The sequence below is a fragment of the Myxocyprinus asiaticus genome, chromosome 39 (assembly GCF_019703515.2).
Source record: "Myxocyprinus asiaticus isolate MX2 ecotype Aquarium Trade chromosome 39, UBuf_Myxa_2, whole genome shotgun sequence".
NCBI classification, from domain to species: Eukaryota; Metazoa; Chordata; class Actinopteri; order Cypriniformes; family Catostomidae; genus Myxocyprinus; species Myxocyprinus asiaticus.
Window position 1 is genome coordinate 15905245 of NC_059382.1, and position 20449 is coordinate 15925693.

Here is a 20449-nt window from a genome sequence, read left to right on the forward strand (position 1 = left end):
GTGCCTGATTTATAATGCAATTCAATAAATGTGTTTGCTCCTTGCTCTTTCCCTTTGTGATTTGTTTAGATTTTTCTATCAGTGGGTTGTGGTGTCCAGTGTCATTTGATGTGGTGGTAAAAGCATTAGACCGAAAAATAGGAGCTGTGAAATCACCAGCCACTCTTCCAGTCCATTTTAGTATTCCTCTTTAACACATCAATATTTCAAATAATACACAGAAAGAGAGGAAGACTTGATTTCCAATATGGATTCTGGTCAAATACCTTTATTTGATGCCTATTTAGTGGTGTTAAGCCTAGTTAGTCACTGTTAGATTACCGTTGCTCATACTTTGTGTTAGGGTTTTTTTTAAACTTCAGTGTGTAACTTGTCCCACACCATTTGTGCTACAGACATGAATAATACTTCAAATTGTGCATCTTGTTGAGGCTATTAATTTTCGTAGCAGTCAGACTTAAGGTTTTTGCCTGGTTGACGATAAAACAAATGAAAAAGAAATATCATAGACTTACATTGGAGGAGGGGCCCTAGTGATATTTAGAGATCAGAAATTCATGGAAACTTGGGTGTGGAATCATTTGATCTAACAACCACCCATAACCTACTATCAACCGCATAGCAATGCCCTGGCAACCACTTACAACATCCTAGAATTATGGTGCCGAGTTTTGGAGGGGTAAGCACCACTCAGATTTTAAAATTGTAGTTTACTTGTGAGTGGCACCTTTAAGCTAGCACCTTTTAAAAATCTCAGAATATCTACAAAAAACAGAAATCAAATCAACATGTCTCCATGTCATATTCCACATTTCACCTTAAAGAATATTCCAGGTCAATACAAGTTAAGCTCAATCGACAGCATTTGTGGCATAATATTATTTTAAAATGAATTTTGACTTACTCCTCCTCTTCTTAAAAAAAAAAAAAAGCAAAAATCTGGGTTCCAGTGAGGAACTTACAATGGAAGTGAATAGGGCCAATGTGTAAACATTTAAATTTCACTATTTTCAAAATTATAGCCATAAGACATAAACAATATTCATGATAACATGATTTTAGTGTGCCAGAAATGCTGTCAATTAAGCTTAATTTGAATTGAGCCTGGAATATTCCTTTTAATCCGCAAGTGTTTTGCATGATCAAGTCATGAAGATACGGCATTGTTGAATCTTACACTGTTTGAAAAAATCCCACAAACCAGCACAGGAGTTTTCTGATGTGGGAGAATCAGAAACACAAATGTGTAACCCTATGGAGGAGTGATAGCTGATAAGTGGGCTGATCTGTGACCGCACAGAGAGGTTATGTGTGTGGGAAGTCTCTGTAGAATTAGTGGACATCACATCTGAGAAAGTGTCTGATCCCCACTGCTCATTCAAAGCTCAAAGAGATCAATGAGAGAGCCTTGTGTCTTTCGGTTTGATCTTCACTCTCTGTTCTCTTTATTTTATCTCTCTTGCTATCTGTCTCTTTCTCCCTCTAACCTTGTCTGGTTAATCACCCTGCCCACGTTTTTAGTTGAATAAAGCCCCTTGGCAGTAACCTTGCGGCTGGTGATGGCCTCTTACCAGATGAAGTGAAGCCATCTTGGAGCTCTTTATCTTTATTGTTTTTGGTCTCTGTCCACCTGAATATTGAGCAGTGGAAAGCCAGACTGGATTTTACCTCATCTCTGTTTGCACAGCATTATTACAGCTGCCTTTCTCCATTTATATCCAGGGTAAACCAGGAAATATCAGGGAATTAAATTTTGTTGATTTTAAGGCCAAGAATGAATAAAATCCTAAAAGTCATGGAAGTTTCTATTATGATTTTTGTATTGTTCTTGTTATGCTTTGGTCAAATATATTTTTTTCAAGCTAGATATTCTGCCAAAAAACAAAACGCAGTAGCTAGGCTACTCATTTTGTCAAAACTGGTACAACAAAAATGGTCTCTTAGAGGCCGTTTACACTGATCATGTTTTTGCTTTAAAAAAAGCTGGACACAGTGCAACGAATGGAACAGAATACCGGTGTCTTGAGACATGTTTTTTTTAAGTTGAAGTTATTTGAACGCTATATGGCATCTTAAAAACACAGTGTTAATTCGCAAGATGCTAAAAAAACATTGAGATGCATCATAGTTGTCAAAGATGTCCGTCTAATGCACGTTTACATAGAAAACAATTTAAAAAACAGTGCAGTATAAACAGCCCCTTGATCGAATATGATCTTTCCCGTGACAGACTGGTTTGGCTCAACAGTGAGACTATATTATAATCCATATTTTGCTGGACAATCAAAAACTTTGAAGCCATTTTTCTCAGTTTCTGTTTTGGCATAGTTACCACTTTTTGGCAGTTTTGGCCTTTGGGATTGCTCCTGTATAGCAAAACTACTCTAAAAAACAACTTTTTTAGTCTTTTTGGTGACATTTGTACAATAATAAGAATAACTGTTTGAATCTGTTAAGAATTCATAACCAAGGATTCTGCTTCAGAAATCTCTTTAAAATTATTTGATATATTCTTATGCAGTAATCACAAACAACTGTAGAGCTCATGAAAATGCATTGGTCAAAAGTTTCCCAATGTATTCAAGTCACATGCTATTCTTCTATCCTGTGGTCTCCTGCTTTTCTGGCTCATCCTGTGTTTCTGCCTCACCCCCTGCATTCTCCCAAACACACTGGAGTGTGAGCACATAAGTCAGCCTGAGCACAGCGTTGTGTCTTCTCATATAAATCACATATGGGGTGGCGACAGTGTGTTCCTGATTTCCTGGTGACTACTGTAGCTGGTGTTGAAAGCAGGAGGGGGGAAATTTGCTCATTATTTTTTGTCTCTGCACTGTGCCTTGCCAAGGGAATGCATGTGAATTTGTCTTCAGCTGGGCTTGTTTTGACAGAAAAAGGCTGGAAAGCCTTTGCCCATTTCAATATGTATTCGTGCCTACTCAACTTGACATATAACAGATCCCAACTACTTCTGCACCCAAATGTTTCTTGTAGAACCAGTTTCTTTTAGCACTTCATATGACCTTTCTTGCTTCACTCTAATTAGTAAAAAGGGCCTGCCTCTTTGTTGTTCCCTAGATTTAACCACTTACCTTGACCACTTCCTTTCCACCTGTTCTTGCCTGCTTAATTTCTTTTTTTGTTCACATTGTGCAGCCACTTGAAAAATGTGGCCACAGTGAATTCCACACTCCAGAGTGCCACAGCATGCCTGAAAACGCTTGAGGTAGCTGTTAACTGGAGCTGTTTCCTATTAACGGGACAAAGAGGGCGCCTTGCGGGAATGGTAAAGGGGAAGTGATTGCACAATAGTGGCGCCGGCCCACATAATGCTCCATTAGAGAATAAATGTCCCTTGTGCGCTGTTGGTGGTCTTGCGCATTAAGTGTCCAGGCTGAGTTTGCATCAAATATTGTGTATTAGAGGCGCCCCGGATCGGGAATGGAGTCAGGTCTTCATTCTCAGGTGCTTCCACTGGGGTTCTAGTGTTAAATATGAGTGTGGATAGTGCTGGTACTTTTGTGGAGCTGATTAACTCACAGCTTTGAGTATTTACCTAGCATGGTCTAAATCAGCCTCTGAGGACACTTGGAACCATGTGAGGGATGGGCCAAGTTGTTTACACAAGTACTTTTGAGTCCAGATTTAGCACCACTTAAAAGGCGTCAGTCTAACAAATTGGCATCTTAATTCAGAGTATTTATTGTTGTGATGATTTGTAAATTCCATTCACCCTGTACTACAGTATATTACAAGTACTAAAACAACACATTATTTGATGTTTTAATTTAATTGCTTTTTTGATAATATACACGTATTTCAAATGATATGGTTTGATTTGATCTCAATTCTAAGTTGAGACCGAGCCCAGAGAAGTCTGTGGCTCTTCTGGACAGTGTTAATGTATCGCTTCTGCTTTGCGTAGTAAAGCCTTAAATTTGAATGGTGAATGGTGTTGACTGACAAAGTTTTCAGAAGTATTCCCAAGCCCATGTCATGATATCCATTACTGACGCATGACCGTTTTTAAGACAGTGATGTCTGAGGGATCTGAAATCATGCACATTCAGAAGTGGTTTCCGGCCTTGCCCTTTACACACAGAGACCGGATTTGACCAGATTCCTTGAAACCTTTGACTATATTGTACACTCTAGAGGGTTAAATGGCCAAATAAAATTTGTCTTTTGGGAACATTGTTCTCAGGGCGCTGGATTATTTGCTGATGGATCAGTTGGCAAATAACACAATTGCCTTTCCTGTTTAACATATCCTGTTTCACATCACCTTGTTATTTCAACTCATCAGACTGTTTTTAGTCCTAAAATGCCCCAGTCTCAACTTTTTTGGAGCATGTTGCAATTATCTGATTCGAATGGAGTGTATATTTTCAAAAAACAATTAAATTCACAAGGTAAAGCATCAAATAATATGTTGTTGAAGTGCTTTCGATATAGCACAGAGTGAATAGAATTTACTAATTACTGCTTTTTTGTTATTATTAGCATTTTCCATGCTGTCCCAACTTTTTCGGAATTGGAGTTGTAAATGTTTCTACCATATTTCATCAGAATTGTTTTTATTAATCAGCAGATTCTGAATATTGCAGTAACATCTAAGTTATACAGCTATTTTCTGTAGTGTAGGCTGCTGTAATCAGATTATATACAGTGTAATTGTTAAAAAGAAATTGTTTTATACATACTATAACAATTATGGTATGTGCCATTGTGCCACAGTGCTCTAAAGATTTACACATTCATTTTGATATTATGTATTATTGAAGTTATGTAACCTTTTGGGGACAAGGGAAAAAGACAAGGAAAAAAGTGTATATAAAGTGATAACATACTTTCATTTGATTTTAACTATAATGACTACATTTACAGGGTTGTATCTGACACCTCAGTACTGGATGAGGAGTCTTTAACTCTAAATGACCCCAGTCATCCAGTCCCATTTGGAGTGGAGAGGACAGGAGGAGTTTATCTGAGTGTGCCGCCCAGCATGCAGAGGAGCATACATAAATACAGGGAGGACCATGATGCCTTTCTGCGGCTGGTTTCGCACGAAGCTGTAGGGAGCTTCAATCCCTGGGCTATAGCGGACAGGTCAGAGTCTGATGGTTTCTTAATTCTTTAAAAGACATTTGTGATCACTAAACTATGGCAGTACTTTTCTAAAAGACACGGAGGCATCATCAGTTTGTGTTTTCTGTGAACTGCTTTGTTCTCTCATTCTGAGACCAGACTGACATGACATCTAACCTAAATTATACAACAGTTATTATTAATATTAACTTGTAGCAATACTCACAAGTGTGCTGTTGCACTGAATATTAGCATGGCTGTGCTTAGCATGTGGCTGCTTAATTAGCTTTTACTTAATCAGCACTGATATCTATAATTTCCTGACATATTTTCATTATGATTCTATTTGTGCTGTTTACTACACATCCCTGAATGTTTAAACACTAAACCCACTTCTCTTCTGTTTGCTTCCAGAGCAACAGCAGATTAGTCATGAACCCCACAGTAACACAGCAAGTGGGAGTTGCTATTGTTTACAGCCTCAGGGCTATAATGATCCTCACACAAGATGTCATTTTAAATGTAAATATTAGCTCTGTTTTGTTTTTTTCGATGGGTTGAGAATGATCAGTGCAAGTGAGCGTCTTTCTTGTTCGGCTAGCACTCCTGTTGCACGCCCACTCTGCCATTAGCATCCTTAACAGAATTTTTAAGTTGGTGCAATGCAGTGGATATTTATCAACCTCGGAGTCCAAAGAGAGCACACTTTTAACAGTGGGAAGAGGAAAAAATCAGATCTTGGAGCTAAGGTTTCATTTGTCAGACTTGATCTTCTCGCCATGGGCTGTGTGGGTGGCGAGAAGAATTGTCACAGAAATCATTTATGGAAGTGATCAAAAGTGTAACATAAAAATATATTTTGCTGCAATTTTGAAACACAAATAAAGAAACTGTGAACCTTATGAGTTATTGCACAATAATTGTATTTTTATTTTTGCTGAGGTCAGTGTAGCACCACAGAGACTCTAAATTCTAACTAGAAGCTAAATTCTAGTAAATGGAGAAGATGGGAAATGTCACAGCAATTAGTGCTGCTGCCTGGAACGGGTGCGGGCACCTGCCACTCTGCGGCACATTGTGGGAAATAAGAGCATTAGAGGCAATAAAGGCCTTGAGTGAGCACGAGCTGACTGGGCTCTCTGAGTGTGCTCTTCACACAGAGGGAATGTAATATTTTTTGAACTTTAAAGCTACAATGAAATTATATGAGATGAGCAAAGAATCTTGGGTATGCTCATCTCATCCCTGTCCTTAAGACACAAAAAACCCTTCATTAAATGGCACCAAATTAAAGACCAAATTAGAAGTAATATTTATTTTTTACCACTTGTTGCGAGACCACAGAAATACACCAAATGTATTTCGGCTCATTCTAATGACTTTTCAATAGGGATGCACAGGTATGAAATAAAAAACCAAACAAACTATAGGCCAATACTGATATGTTGCCACTCACCATTTTTAGTCATCAGATTGCTGTTTTACTTAAGAATTATACTTTACAAAGATGTACAAAAGCTTTTTTACTGTTCTAACAATAAATAATTTCTATTGAAAATGAATGGGATCTATTTAACACATGACAGGCCAAAATTTTAAAGATAAACATATTTAAAAGTATACAAAAATTGCTTAATATGATAAAATTATAATTGATAAGAAAAAAAAGTTTATTTTGTAAAACATTGCACTTCTGTTTTTGCAGTTCAAAACAACAGAACGCACATTTTGCATGTATGTACTGTATATGATAGAACATTACAAACTCACACTATGCATACAGTATGTTGGGCAATTCCACAGGAATGTCAACCACATCATGAAAAAAAAACAAAACAGATTTACGAAAATAAACTCCCTTTTAAATTCTGTAATGTATTGGTATAATGGATAATGCGGTCCAGACTGTTAAATGGCGCTGCTTGCTCACATACTATAGCACTGACTGAAGCGCTTAATTCAGACTATATTTGAAAACATAGCCTTTTAAGGTTTAGTAATCGCGCAAGGCCATATTGTGATTTTAATCTTAATTCAATCAGTCATGTAGCATTAATGGATATTATCCCAAAGTCTGCTAGTTTCAAAGCGTTTTGGATGGTTTGCCTCATCATGTAGCTATAGCTAAGTGCCACATTCCCAACTGTCACATCTGTAACACTGTTTTTTTCTCATTAATGTGAGAATGAAAAAGAATAAAAATTAAATATTACTGTACATGTTCTCTGGAGAGCCAACTGCATTTTGTGGCTATTATTATTTCTGGATAGTGCATTTGAATTCACAGAGTTTTCACAAAGTGTGTTTCTAATCATTTATAAATAAACCATAGTTTTTCATATCTGCATTTTCATGCTCATAACCAATATGCCGATGGTTTTAATTTGGTCAATAACTGGCCGATAAATATCGGCAGCTGATACATCAGTGCATACCTGCTTTTCAAGACTTAAAAACCTAATGAAATCACTTGTCGAGTGCAGTTTTCTTTCGTGCATTGACATATTTCGTACTGAAACAGGACGTTTGGGTGGGACAGATAGAGGGCAACAGTGCCCGCCCACTTTTTCAGTCGTCTTGGTTCCGCAAGTATTTTTCCCATTCATTTTTTCCATAGGGATTTCTTAAAGTTTTCATAAAAGCATTCTAAGCCATGAATCAAACCATCCAGCTCAGAGGCAAATCACAACTTTACAAACTATAATTTGAAGCAAAAAAGTTTGTATAAAATCGGACAAAAGAACAAAGGTACAGGACTTTGTACTTAACGCCTTTCACAAGATTATGAACTATAGTCCCATGAAGCATTGCAAATGACATAATTAGACTTAAAACCATGGAAAAATACTGTGTATAACTATTGTGTTAAAGCTGTTCATTGGAAGTATAGAAACAATATATCTTAATTTTATTGCAAAATATTCAGATATACAAAAATTTACAGTAAGTTTAAAAGTGGGAGGACGACTTGATTATGTCATTCACAGAGATTAGTGGATTTTTCCCCTCAGGATTATGTATAGTGTAGTTCTTCACCAGGAATTGTGCTGTTAAGCAAGATTTTCAAGAAATGAAGTTGAAATAATGCTGACTGATGGCTTCAGCAGAAATGAATACAATTGATTAACAACCTCGGAGCTCACAGTAGGTCTGCCTTTAAAGGTTTATAAGTTATCATTAAAAACTAATTTCCCTATGAAAAAAATGTATGGGATTTTTACTTTCAGAACCAGACTGTTACGCTCTATAGAGTGACTCTCTCCTTTTTTTTAAACAGCCAATAGGATTTAGTTACATTACAGCAATGAACCCAGAAGAGAAAGAATACAATTTTTTATACCTGCTAAAGGTTTATTTTGTCAACTTTTAGGAGTACACAAGAATATATATGACTGAGAAAATAGGCATGGACTAAAGCCACAAAACTCCAACTTTGATTCATGGGGCCTAAGTAAGTAAGTGCTGTATGATTGTAATTATATTTCCCTTATTTCTTTCAGTCTGGCTGACGAGTTGATGGCGGAGGCTCTGGCTGATGTGGCGGCAGAGTTCCAGGATGTTTGTGAAGAGTATGCAGAGGCTGTTTTCACTTCAGAGTTCCTCCAGCCTGTCCAGTCCCCAACCATATCAGTGGTTAATACCACATCATAGACTCCTCCCAAAAGATTTACAAAAGTTTTTTTCAACTGAATGTTGGAAAATACAGATTGATATTTTTGTATCTTTGCTTTGGGATTTGTTTTTGGGCTTGAAATAGTGGACTTTCTGTCACTGGGGAAAAACTGCTTGTCAGATCTTACCTTTGTCCAATTTTGATACTTTGATTTAACTAGTGTTTCTTTTGTAAAACGAGTCCTTTTGTTGGAGGTTTTAGCATGCAGCTAACAAATGCCACATCAATGACAATTCCACACAAGCTTCCTCATGCATTACTGGACATCTGGTTTTGCTGTGGAGCACTGACATCACTCCTAAATTAACTTTTACATTATTAATGTACAGTACAGGATTATAAAAATGCACACTCTTTCCCATAAATACTTTAGAGTAGAGGATTGTGCACTCCATCCTGAATGAACATTAATAGATGCATTAGTGCTGTCCGCATCAGAATACAAAGTTTGCTGCCCTGCGGACCGATCTCAAATACTCCAAAACATATGCTTTGTTTCTCTGAGCTAATGGTCTTTTAAACTTAATGTTTTTTTAATCTCTCGACATGTTGCTCAGAATCCCCAGTGTGATTGGACAGGTGAGGCATTTAGAGTGTATGCGTTTAGTTTATGTGTAGGGGCCTGAAGGGAAACAGTCCTCTAGATGAGTCCAAATGTTGGGCTGGCATGCTGCGAATGTGCTCTGACAAGACACACAGGCCCTGAGTGCGCTAGTCTTCACAAACATGTGGTGCATACTTTCCATCAGGACTGTGTGTAGAAATGTGCTCGCCTACAATTTTTACATAAGTAAGGCTATAATCATCAGAAAGTGATAGAGTTATGTATTTACGCATATAAAATTAGGGTCTGTGTCTTTTGAGAGCTCAATTATAATAAAAATTGTATGACTGTTTTAGAGTACCAATGCCTTTATTCAATAATTCTGTTGGCCAGAATACATTAAGCATTACCTTAAAGGGATAGTTCACCCCAAAATGAAAAATCTGTCATCATTTAGTGGTTCCAAAATTGTATGCATGTCTTCCATGAACACAAAAGGAGATGTTTTGGTAGAATATTAGGAACTGACAGCTTCCCTCAGCATTAGCTTTCATTATCTGGATAAAAAGATACAATGAAAGTGAAAGGCAGAATCAGCCTCAGTATCTAAACATACAGTATTTTGTGTTCCACAGAAAAAAGAAAGTCATACAGGTTTGGAACAACATGAGGATGAATAAGTTATGAATTTACAGTTTTTGGTGAACCATCAAACTTTAACCATCAGCCTCTCTAGCTGCAGTTGTGTGGCTAAATTCCCAGATGTGAGTAACAGGTTTCTCACAACTGTTCAACAACCTACTTATTTGTGAAATGTGCTAAAAGCCATGCAGAAATAGCAGAAATAATGGCTTTTGCCAGCAAATTCCAGGCTTTAGTCCATGAGATATTATGAAAGCTATGATTCCAGTTTGGAAATAAGTTTTTTGTTTTATTGCTGTTGAAAGAAAGCTATTACCTGTACTGTATTTATTACACCTTATAATCATGACCTAATTTATAATAAATGTTTTAAAATGACACCCAAATGTGTCTCCCTGGCCTTGGCAAAATGTCCTCCTTACTGTCATGGATGAAATTACTTTTTAGGAAAAGTTCATATTAATTGAATTAGCCATTTTCTTTCTGTGACCATGCGGCGGCATAATCAATGCTATCTATCTTTCTTTGTCAGGCCTGCAGGCTGTTTTCCCCATTCCTGCTCTTACCAGAATCTCAATGCAATGCTCTTAGTCAGAAGTGTTTTATCATTGGGTTTCCTGACTGGTACAAATAGGCCAAGTCCCTAACGTAGTAGACTAATGCAGCTTAGGCAGTTCCCTTGGATTGAAGAACTGTATTTCCAGACTTCAGCTCTATCAATATTAATTTAGAGAAACCTAATGTGTAACTAAATGATTAGTTATTACAATGTCTAAAAAAGGATGAAAATAGGTGGGAGGCATATTTTTATACATGGCGACATAGTTAAACACTTATCACACAGACAATGAGCTGTAATCATTACAGATTACATATTTGTGTTAAATGTTTATGGAAAATGCACGTATGGGAATATGTTAACCACTAGAGCACTTGGCCTTGATTTTGTGAATTTCTCTTCCAATTACTGTGACAGTTAGCACAAGGCTCATACTTTATGGTGATTACATTAATCATCTGAACTGCTGGTGGATGTACTGTGATGGAGTCAGTTATTTAAAAGCTTGAGGAATGATTGCGACATCATGATTTATTAACAAGCGCACAATTTGTCATCTTACCACACAAATACAGAGATCTACTGCCATTGGCAGGTTGAAGATATTTACAGTATACTTCTGGTTTCAACTGTACAAACCCACGGACTGTTAAGCCCGACCCAACAACATTGGTTCAACGAGAGTTTGGGGCGGGACTATCTGTTTGTCCAAGCTACAGCAGACTGGGTGTATTTGTAAAGCTGGTTAATGTTTATTTTTGCAATTCCGTTAGGTGGCACAGAACTTACACACTTCAACTTTAAAGGGATAGTTCACACAAAGGTTTTAATTATATCATCATTTACTCACCCTCATGCCATCCCAGATTTTTGTAGCTCCAAATAATCACAAAGGAAACAGAGAAGTAATCCATACGACTACAGTGGTTAATTCCATATCTTCAGAAGCAAACTTATAGGTGTGGGTGAGAAACAGACTGAAATTTAAGTAATTTTTTTACACTTATTCTCCATTTTCACTTTTACATTTGAAAGTCACATGTGGTGCCTGTTTAGTTTCACTTTCACATCTGAAAGTGAAAGTAGGGATTTAGAGTAAAAAAAGGACTTAAGTATTGTTCTGTTTCTCACCCACACCTATTATATTGCTTAACATATGGATATATGTTGTAGACTGACATATGGAGTCTACAAAGGTCGGATCACCATTTACTTGCATTGTATGGACCTATAGAGCTGAGATATTCTTCTAAAAATTTTCGTTTGTATTCTGCTGAAGAAAGAAAGTCATACATACCTGGGATGGCATGAGGGTGAGTAAATGATGAGAGAATTTTCATTTTTAGGTGAACTATCCCTTTAACGTGACATGGTTTTACAAAAACAAGGTGTTCCTTCACAAGATGCTGAACAGTGAGGTATGGTCAGAGATTATTTAGCTGAGATGGGCTACTTCTATTAAAATAAATGGGAGAAATTGGACCACCCAATGGTCAACGATTGTAGAAAAGGAAGTCCCACCTTACAGGTATAAGAGCCAATCACCTTTTTGAAACAGCCATCGCCTGTCAAACAACTCGGGATTGAGCACATGCAGTAGCTAGACAAGCCTGGAAAATTGCATTTTTTAGAGTAATCTGAGGTAAAGGGACACAATTTATGATATTGTTGTATGATTTGAAATATGTTCTTTGATTGTAGCCTAATCTTCTTAACCAACCGTTTTGGAGATTTCGGTCTTTCAAGTAGATAGGAGCTGCACTTGTATGCTGCTTGTTTACATAGAATAAAAGCTGCCCAGCCTGCCAAGAATGTTCCAAAAATGGCCGCCAAGTGAACTGACTTGCTCAAAAGATTTTGACGTGGTGCAGCAGTCAAAAAAGGCTGTCTAGCATGTTTACTTAGAAAGACAATTGAAAAACAGTGCAGTGGACAAAAAAATGTGTTCGTTGTAAACAACCCCTTTGAATGTCATTCAAAATCTATGTAAAGGAGAGTGATGATGGCAAACTAAATTGTAATTGGTCTTAAGGCTGCACAGAAGTCAAGCTGATGGAAAACAAGAATTACACACCTAATGCGGGTGTGTAAGCCAAACAAAAAATCTCAACTAGGCGCAAACTTGCCGCAAATTATTTTCACATGCAAATGAGATTGTGATTCACTGCAAATGTTTGCCAGAAATTTGCAGCTCTTCATCTGTAGTGGTGAACCTACGGCAAACCTATGGCAACAGTGGACAATTTGCTGCAAGTTTACCGCAAAGCTCATTAGCATGTGAAAATGATCAGTGGCGAAACTGCGGCAAGTTTGCAGTGAACTCTACATTTTTGAAAGGGACTGCTGCGGCTCTCTTTTTTAGTTGTATTGGTTCTGATAACACTTTTTGTCATTATCAGTAAGTGAAAAAGAAATAAGAAAAACATGATCTCCAACTAAATTTACTTGAACGCATATCACTTTGTATGTATGACTTCCAACCTCATAAGCAGCATGAATGTCATAACAACAGATACATTTAAAGATGCTGTTAGCAGGCTGTGTCTAGAAGTAACACCCTGGCAAACTAAGTCTCGCAAGAGTTTCATTCGATGTAACTAAGGTTAGGTTTAGGGTTAGATTTCGTGGTAGGATTAAGGTTAGGTTAGGTTAAGCGGTAGGTGTAGGGTTTCTGTGGGACTCCAAATAAACACACACACACACACACACACACACACGCAAAAAAAAAAGAAAAAGAAAACGGTGTGTACATTGCATGTGGCTCTCGTGAGACTTTAGGTACCTTTGAGACTAATGTTGTCAAAAGTACCGGTACTTCGGTACCAAGTCGGTAATAAAAAAGATGTAATGAAACCAGTGTTTCTGCAGTACCGGTAGTATCGATCACTGACCGTATCCGGTACTAGCACGCAGTATGACTGACACACAACAGTTTTAAAATGCTCATTTTGAGCATGTGCTCTGTTACTCCTTACACTGAAATGGACAATGAATCTAATTATAATCGTGACATGTCCTAGTGTGATTTATTAAACAGCTAAAGGCTGCTATCTTACTGTGGAAGAGCTGCATACTTGAAATAAATCTGACCGCTCATCCACTAGAAACTCCACAGACATTGAGAATCATTCATGTTGTATCAGATGACAAAGCAGAGCACTAATCTACTGTGAACCATGCAGCACATGTAAATATATATATTTATATAGTTAAAATCACAGCATTTGCACTTTAATCTCAGCTTTAAGGGTTGACCAAAGTGTTTCACAGTAATAAAATTTAAAACATAACATTTCAAAATTACCACATACACAAAGACCAGTAATCTAAAATACAAATACTCCAAAACTGTGTCCTACATTTCATTTGTCAGACTCAAAGAACAGTGTAAACAGATGAGATTTCAGACATGATTTAAAAGTCTTCAATGATCACACTGAGCCCTGTTGCTAACTGTTTATCCAGAAAAGTGAAGCTTCTGGCAAAAAACACATGTCATAATAAAAGTACAATTCAAAATAAAAGCTACATGCCCGGAATTGAAGAAATGTAATAAAAATTACAACTGTATAGTAAAATGTAATATTCACTGTAACAATAATAATAATAATAATAATAATAATTAATTAAAATATCACAAGCAAGACAGCTGTTGAATAAAAGTTTGGCAAATTTATTTTTTTGAAATATTCTATTTTTATTTGTTAAAAGTTTTAAGAATTTATTGATTAGACACCATTTTGATGATGAATTTAAATTAAACTTTTAAAAAAATTCTGTAAAATTCTGTAAAATAATATATTTTTTTTAAATAATTATTAAATAATTAAAAATAACTAAACTGGTGTGTTCAATAGCACATTATAATATTAACATATTTTTTGTGGTATTGAAATTGGTATCGAGAACCATGAAATTTCACTGGTATCGGTACTGACTACTGAAATTTTGGTACCGTGACACTACTTGAGACACAACCCTGTTAGCGATAGCAGCTATTTTGCTAACTTCAGTCAGACTCTGCCACCGAAATCCCAACATTCAACCTGAACCCTTAAAATTATTGACAGGCAGAGTGCATTTCTGATTGGCTTAAAAATGGCAGGCCACTCCCCTGACTCTTTTTTTATTTCCTAAGATTTCCCAGATCACCTATTTCCATAATAGTTGTCAGGTATTAGTGGTATTTTATGCATGGTGTTACAAATTGTTTTTCACTTACAGCACCTTTAAAGGGATAGTTCACTCAAAAATGAAAATTCTCTCATCATTTACTCACCCTCATGCCATCCTAGATGTGACTTTGTTTCTTCAGCAGAACACAAACAAAGATTTTTGGAAGAATATCTCAGCCCTGTAGGTCCATACAATGCAAGTGAATGGTGATCAGACCTTTGTAGCTCCAAAAATCACATAAAGGAAACATAAAATTAATCCATACGACCCCAGTGTTTAAATTCATATCTCAGAAGCTATATAATAGGTGTGGGTGAGGAACAGAATAATATTTAAGCCCTTTTTTACTCTAAATCTCCACTTCAACTTTCACTTTCAGATGTAAAAGTGAAAGTGGAGATTCAGAGTAAAAAAAAGGACTTACATTTTGATTGGTTTCACACCCGCACCTATTATATCGCTTCTGGAGTCGTATGGATTACTTCTATGTTTCTTTTATGTGTTTTTTGGAGCTACAAAGGTCTGATCACCATTCAAGTGCATTGTATGGACCTACAGAGCTGAGATATTCTTCTAAAAATCTCTGTTTGTGTTCTGCTGAAGAAAGAAAGTCATACACATCTGGGACGGCATGGGGGTGAGTAAATGATGAAATAATTTTCATTTTTGGGTGAACTATCCTTTTAAGGCGGCTCTTGTCGGCATTTTATTTACACAGAAACAAAGACCAAAACATAAGCTTACCTAAAACATTGCCATATGTTTTGCTGCCTTTGCTAGGCTATTATCTTCTGAAACACCAATGCAGTTAATACTGCATGGCATAAATTAATAAATAACTATCTAATATGTGACAGCGGGAGGTCTAAACCCTGCATTTACGCACTTGGCGTTTTCTAAGTTCGTTCTTATATCAACGTTGTGCTCTGTCACACACGGCTCGCGCAGAGCCACTGGAGGCAGTCGAACATCAGACCTTGAGCACAACAGGAGGAGGAGAGGACAACAGCAAAGTCCGCACACAAGCAAACAGCTCCAAGTCCGTGCTTACTTCAACACAAGGATCTGTCTCGGCGTTCATGGATACTCCCACCTTCGCGTGTCTTTACCACGGCATCTTCAATCATGAAACACGCATAGGCTTTAAATCGTTTCTCCCGCGTCCAACCTCCCCGTGCACAGACAAGGACAGAGAGACACGAGACGTGCGTACTCTCCAAACTAATTGAAAACACGCACCGGACAAAAGTGCATTGGACAGGATGGCTAAAGAGACTAGAGGGAAAGGTGAGCGATAAATGCGTGCTTTATATGACCTGTCCAGAATTGACGTGCAGCTGCAGTATTACAGGTAGAGAGAGTGGACAGTCAGTTTGCTCTTTTCACTTTTCGTGTCAATCTGCTGGAATGCTTGTGGTGGTCCAGGGTTATGTTTCCAAAACCTAGTGAGCTGCCTACCTAGACTGCATTTTTTGGTATCGTATGCGCATATTCAAAGCCGATGTGAAGCCCAAAATGCTGTCTAGATAGGCAGGTCACTTAATTATGCGAGACAGACGAAGTGTTTGCTTCATCATGTCACACGTCTCCTTGATCTAAACATGTTCACTTCACAAACGGGTGTTGTTTTGAAATGTAAAATGCTTTATGGATCCAGGGAAGTGTATATTTAGAGTTGTGACTATTGTCATATAATAGTGTTAAATGTATAGTTCACCCAAAAATGAAAATTCTCTCATCATTTACTCACCCTCATGCCATCCCAGATGTGTATGACTTGCTTTCTTCAGCAGAACACAAATGAAGATTTTTAGAACAATGTCACAGCTCTGTAGGTCTATACAATGCAAGTGAATGGGTGCCAGAATTTTGAAGCTCCGAAAAAATCACACAAATCAGCATAAAAGTAATCCATACGACTCCAATGGTTAAATCAATGTCTCCAGAAGCGATCTGATAGGTGTGGGTGAGAAACAGATCAGTATTTAAGTCCATTTTTTTACTATAAATTCTCCTTCCTGCTTAGTCAGTCTCCACTTTAACTTTCACATTCTCCTTCTTCTTATGTTTTTGGCAATACACATTCTATATGCATATCACTCCCTACTGGGCAGGGAGAGGAATATCTATAAAAAATTTACTTTTTCTCACCCAAACCTATCAGATCACTTCTGGAGACATTGATTTAACCACTGGAGTCATATGGATTACTTTTATGCTGCCTTAATGTGATTTTTTTGTTTTGTTTTTGTTGGCGTGTACAAAATGTGGCACCCATTCACTAGCATTGTATGGAAATACAGAGCTGAAATATTCTCCTAAAAATCTCAGTTTGTGTTCTGCAGAAAAAAGAAAGTCATACACATCTGGGTTGGCATGAGGTTGAGAAAATAATGAGAGAATTTTCATTTTTGGGTGAACTATCCCTTTAAGAATAATATAAAAAGAAAATGAAAATTTCATTTGTTGTTATCGATGTAGGCTATGTTTCGTTTATCATGTGAGGGTTTCATACAGATATTTGTGTTGTGGTTAATAAATCTAGCTATAAAACTGATCTGAGTAATTGTTTCTGCAGGTTGTGGTAGCTTATGACTTAATTTTTGATTCATCTTTGATTTTTAATTAGAGCCCAGTCAGAAAGATTGTCCCCTGGTCAAATAGCACTTATATAAGATATAAAAATATATATGTTATTTTATACATACGTACAAACAAAATAATTTACATTTACTGGTCATATCTTCTAAAACCCATAAACTAGATGTATTGCACTACATAGAACATAGTGAGATGTTTGACTGTTTTCTGTGTGCCTCCAATTTGGTCTGCAATACATATTCTAATAATTCAAAACTTAAACAATAGTTCATCCCAAAATGAAAATTCTGTCATCAGTTACTCAAGTTCATGTTCTTCCATAGTTCTTATGACATTCATTTCTTTTATGGAAACCCAAGGAGATGTTAGGCGAAGTCTAGCCTTGTCATCGTTTACTTTCATTAAATGGAAAAAGCATTGAAAGTGAAGGGTGACTGACTAACATTTTACTTATTTTGAGATCCATAGGAATAGTCATACGGATTTGGAACAACAACCCCCCCGCCAGCTCTAGACTCAAATGATTGCTTTGAGTCTAGAGCTGGCAGCCGAGTGTCTGCCCTGAACATCTCAGCATGCATACATCCAAATTAATCTGTTTATGGCAGGACACTCAGTCCGACATGAAAAACCAAGTATTGATCCAGAAGAAAACTTACCCTTTGCATCTTACAATTCTTATGAATGATGGTTGTCAGTTAATGTGGTGCTTTGCAGTATTTCAATAAGTTTATTGATTATGTGATACACATTGGCTCTGTTGTGGTGGATGGTGGTTTTGCTGGCTCTCTGTCTAAAGCACATTACCTGAAAAAAGAAAAGTCACTCACTAGAGGTCTGGACACTGCTGGTATAAAGAATATAAGATCAAGCTTATTGGAATGTATCCTGGTGTGTTCAGAGCTTACAATCATATAGTAAGCTTTTTGTCATGTTCACAGTTTTTAAGTGGTTCGTTAAAATCTGAAGCTCACAGCATGAGTTCATACATACTGAATGTCTTGACACTGAAACTCCCTGTAATCATTGGTGACAACTATGCCATGCATGTTGTATACCTTAGAAGTAGAACAGTTTCCATATGTTAGTTGTGGGTAACTGAAGAGTGCTAATAAGCTGCCATATGCATGAATTTGATTTCTCCTCCTGTATATATCCGAATTAACCAATAAGTTCATGGGGGAAATGGTGGAGTAGTATTTTGTTTTGTAGAGGGGAATCTTGATATCTCTTTGGTTTGGTTAGCTTATTTTTCTGAGCACTAATGAGATCCTCAGTTATGGAATCAGTGTTGTCACTTTTGCCAATTATGGATGATTGCTTCAGCAATGGTCTGGTCGAGTATGTCATATCAGCATCACATCAAAGAACTCAGATATTTAGACAAGCAGAAATTGGACAGATCCACGTCACCATTGGATTGTTACTGGTTCATCAGAAGTGGCAGTCTATCAATGGACACTGAGTAGTTGTTTGGGTTAATTTATGTTATAAAGCATATAATGGAATTTCAGGATTTTATAGATTTCTCAAGATTTTTATATTTGTTGCAATATGCATTAGCTAAATTCAAATCCCAATGACGTAATCACTTTAATGGGTGTTAATCATCCATAGATTATGTAGGCTAGATCGTACTCATTCACTACAGGTCAGCACACCAGTGAGCAGAACATCCAATCAAGGTTTGGATTTATCCTGTCATTTGGAATTACCCAGGTGCAGGAGCCACAGATAAATTCATTCAAAGTGCATTTCCTTTAGCAGAAGAGCCCTGAAGTGCTTCACATCTTCCTAGCCTGAATTCTAAGCAGTTTCCAGCAAGTCAAACCATCACATGCCATATTTGTCTTTAGGGGCTTTCACACTGGGCACGTTTGCTGCGGTCCGATTCTGAGTGCGATTATTTCCGGTGCAACCAGCATTGGTCTGGTTTCACATTCACTTGATTCTACTGAACCCCGGTCCATTTGCGTTCATCTTACGTCATCACAAACACGCATGGAGAACACAACGCGACTCATCATACTTTTTGTTTTTTGTTATTTTGGTGACATTATGCACAGCAGAGTGAACGACAACTGTGTATATGTGCGCTTCATGGCGTAACTCATCAGATGTCTAGGGGAAGGCGGCTTGCTGCTGCTCGCAAATATCGTTTTTTTGAGGAGACAGCTGATTGCAAGGAATTAATTTGCATCTTTGTTTACATTGCACGCTTACGCTCATGTCCAATGTGAAGTTATCGCCACTGTCATCTCGTATTATACCCTGTATTTACAACCTATAATAGTATTTAGACAGACAGACAGACAGACAGTATTTATAGTGTTGTATGTCATTGTGGTGTCATTACTTTTTTGGGACTTTCAGGAATGTGTGGATCCTCGTGTTTTGACGAAACTAATGATGTCGTCATCGGCTAAAACGCATGCGCAGGTTACTTTACTTCCTGAACAAGTGCACACCCGAGTCCGAGTTGCTTTCACATTCATGCGAATCACGCTACAGTTCCATTGCAACCGAACTCAGACCACCTCCCACAGGTAGTCTCGGGTTCGGTACCACGGTGTGCTCCCCGGTCTGTGTGACAGCTTTCACATTACCAATTTTTCATGCGAACCGAGCTCTGTTTTGAACTAAACTGCCAGTGTGAAAGCACCCTAATTCTAGCTTTGCCTGTTCTTAAAGCTTCAAAGGGATATGAACTCACAACATTAATTTTATTGTGTGCTTAACCCATCTGCTTTGCCTTTCTCAAAAAATGCTCTTCTGAAAAAGAGGTTATTGGCAAGGTTTGGAGGGTTACTTTTGAAATGTATTCCACTACAGATTACAGAATACATGCTGTAAAATGTAATTTGTAATGTATTCTGTTAGATTACTCAAAGTCAGTAACTTATTCTAAATATTTTGGATTACTTCAGCACTGGTAGATTTTTTTCACTTGTTTTGACTAAAGATTCTGCCAGTACAGTAAGACAAAATACACATTAAAAATACATTCTCTGAAAAACCTAAATATCTTATGCAGTGTTGTTTCTAAAACAAGATAAATCAAATTGATCTTGTTTTAAGGATTTGTAGATATTTTTACAGGAAAACAATACAAAATTTTTTATCAAGAATATGATTTTTGCCCTAATATCAAAGGTCTTACTAGAAA

General features: G+C 37.2%; 2 protein-coding genes across 4 annotated transcripts in view; both read left to right on the forward strand.

Moving 5' to 3' along the window:
* Positions 1-10333, forward strand: part of LOC127430256 (protein moonraker-like) — a 29349-nt gene extending 19016 nt beyond the window's left edge. For 2 of the 3 annotated variants that reach the window (XM_051679934.1, XM_051679935.1), the window contains exons 17-18: positions 4888-5109; positions 8589-10333. In XM_051679934.1, coding sequence (XP_051535894.1) covers positions 4888-5109; positions 8589-8739 — 373 coding nt within the window. In that variant the 3' untranslated portion in view covers positions 8740-10333. The remainder of the gene's footprint in view (positions 1-4887; positions 5110-8588) is intronic. The other variant, XM_051679936.1, reaches the window with a different exon arrangement.
* Positions 10334-15659: 5326 nt separating this feature from the next.
* LOC127430252 (membrane-associated phosphatidylinositol transfer protein 3-like) overlaps positions 15660-20449 on the forward strand; it is a 162251-nt gene continuing 157461 nt past the window's right edge. The window contains exon 1 of the mRNA XM_051679924.1: positions 15660-15969. Within this exon, the coding sequence (XP_051535884.1) occupies positions 15945-15969 (25 nt within the window). The 5' untranslated portion in view covers positions 15660-15944. The remainder of the gene's footprint in view (positions 15970-20449) is intronic.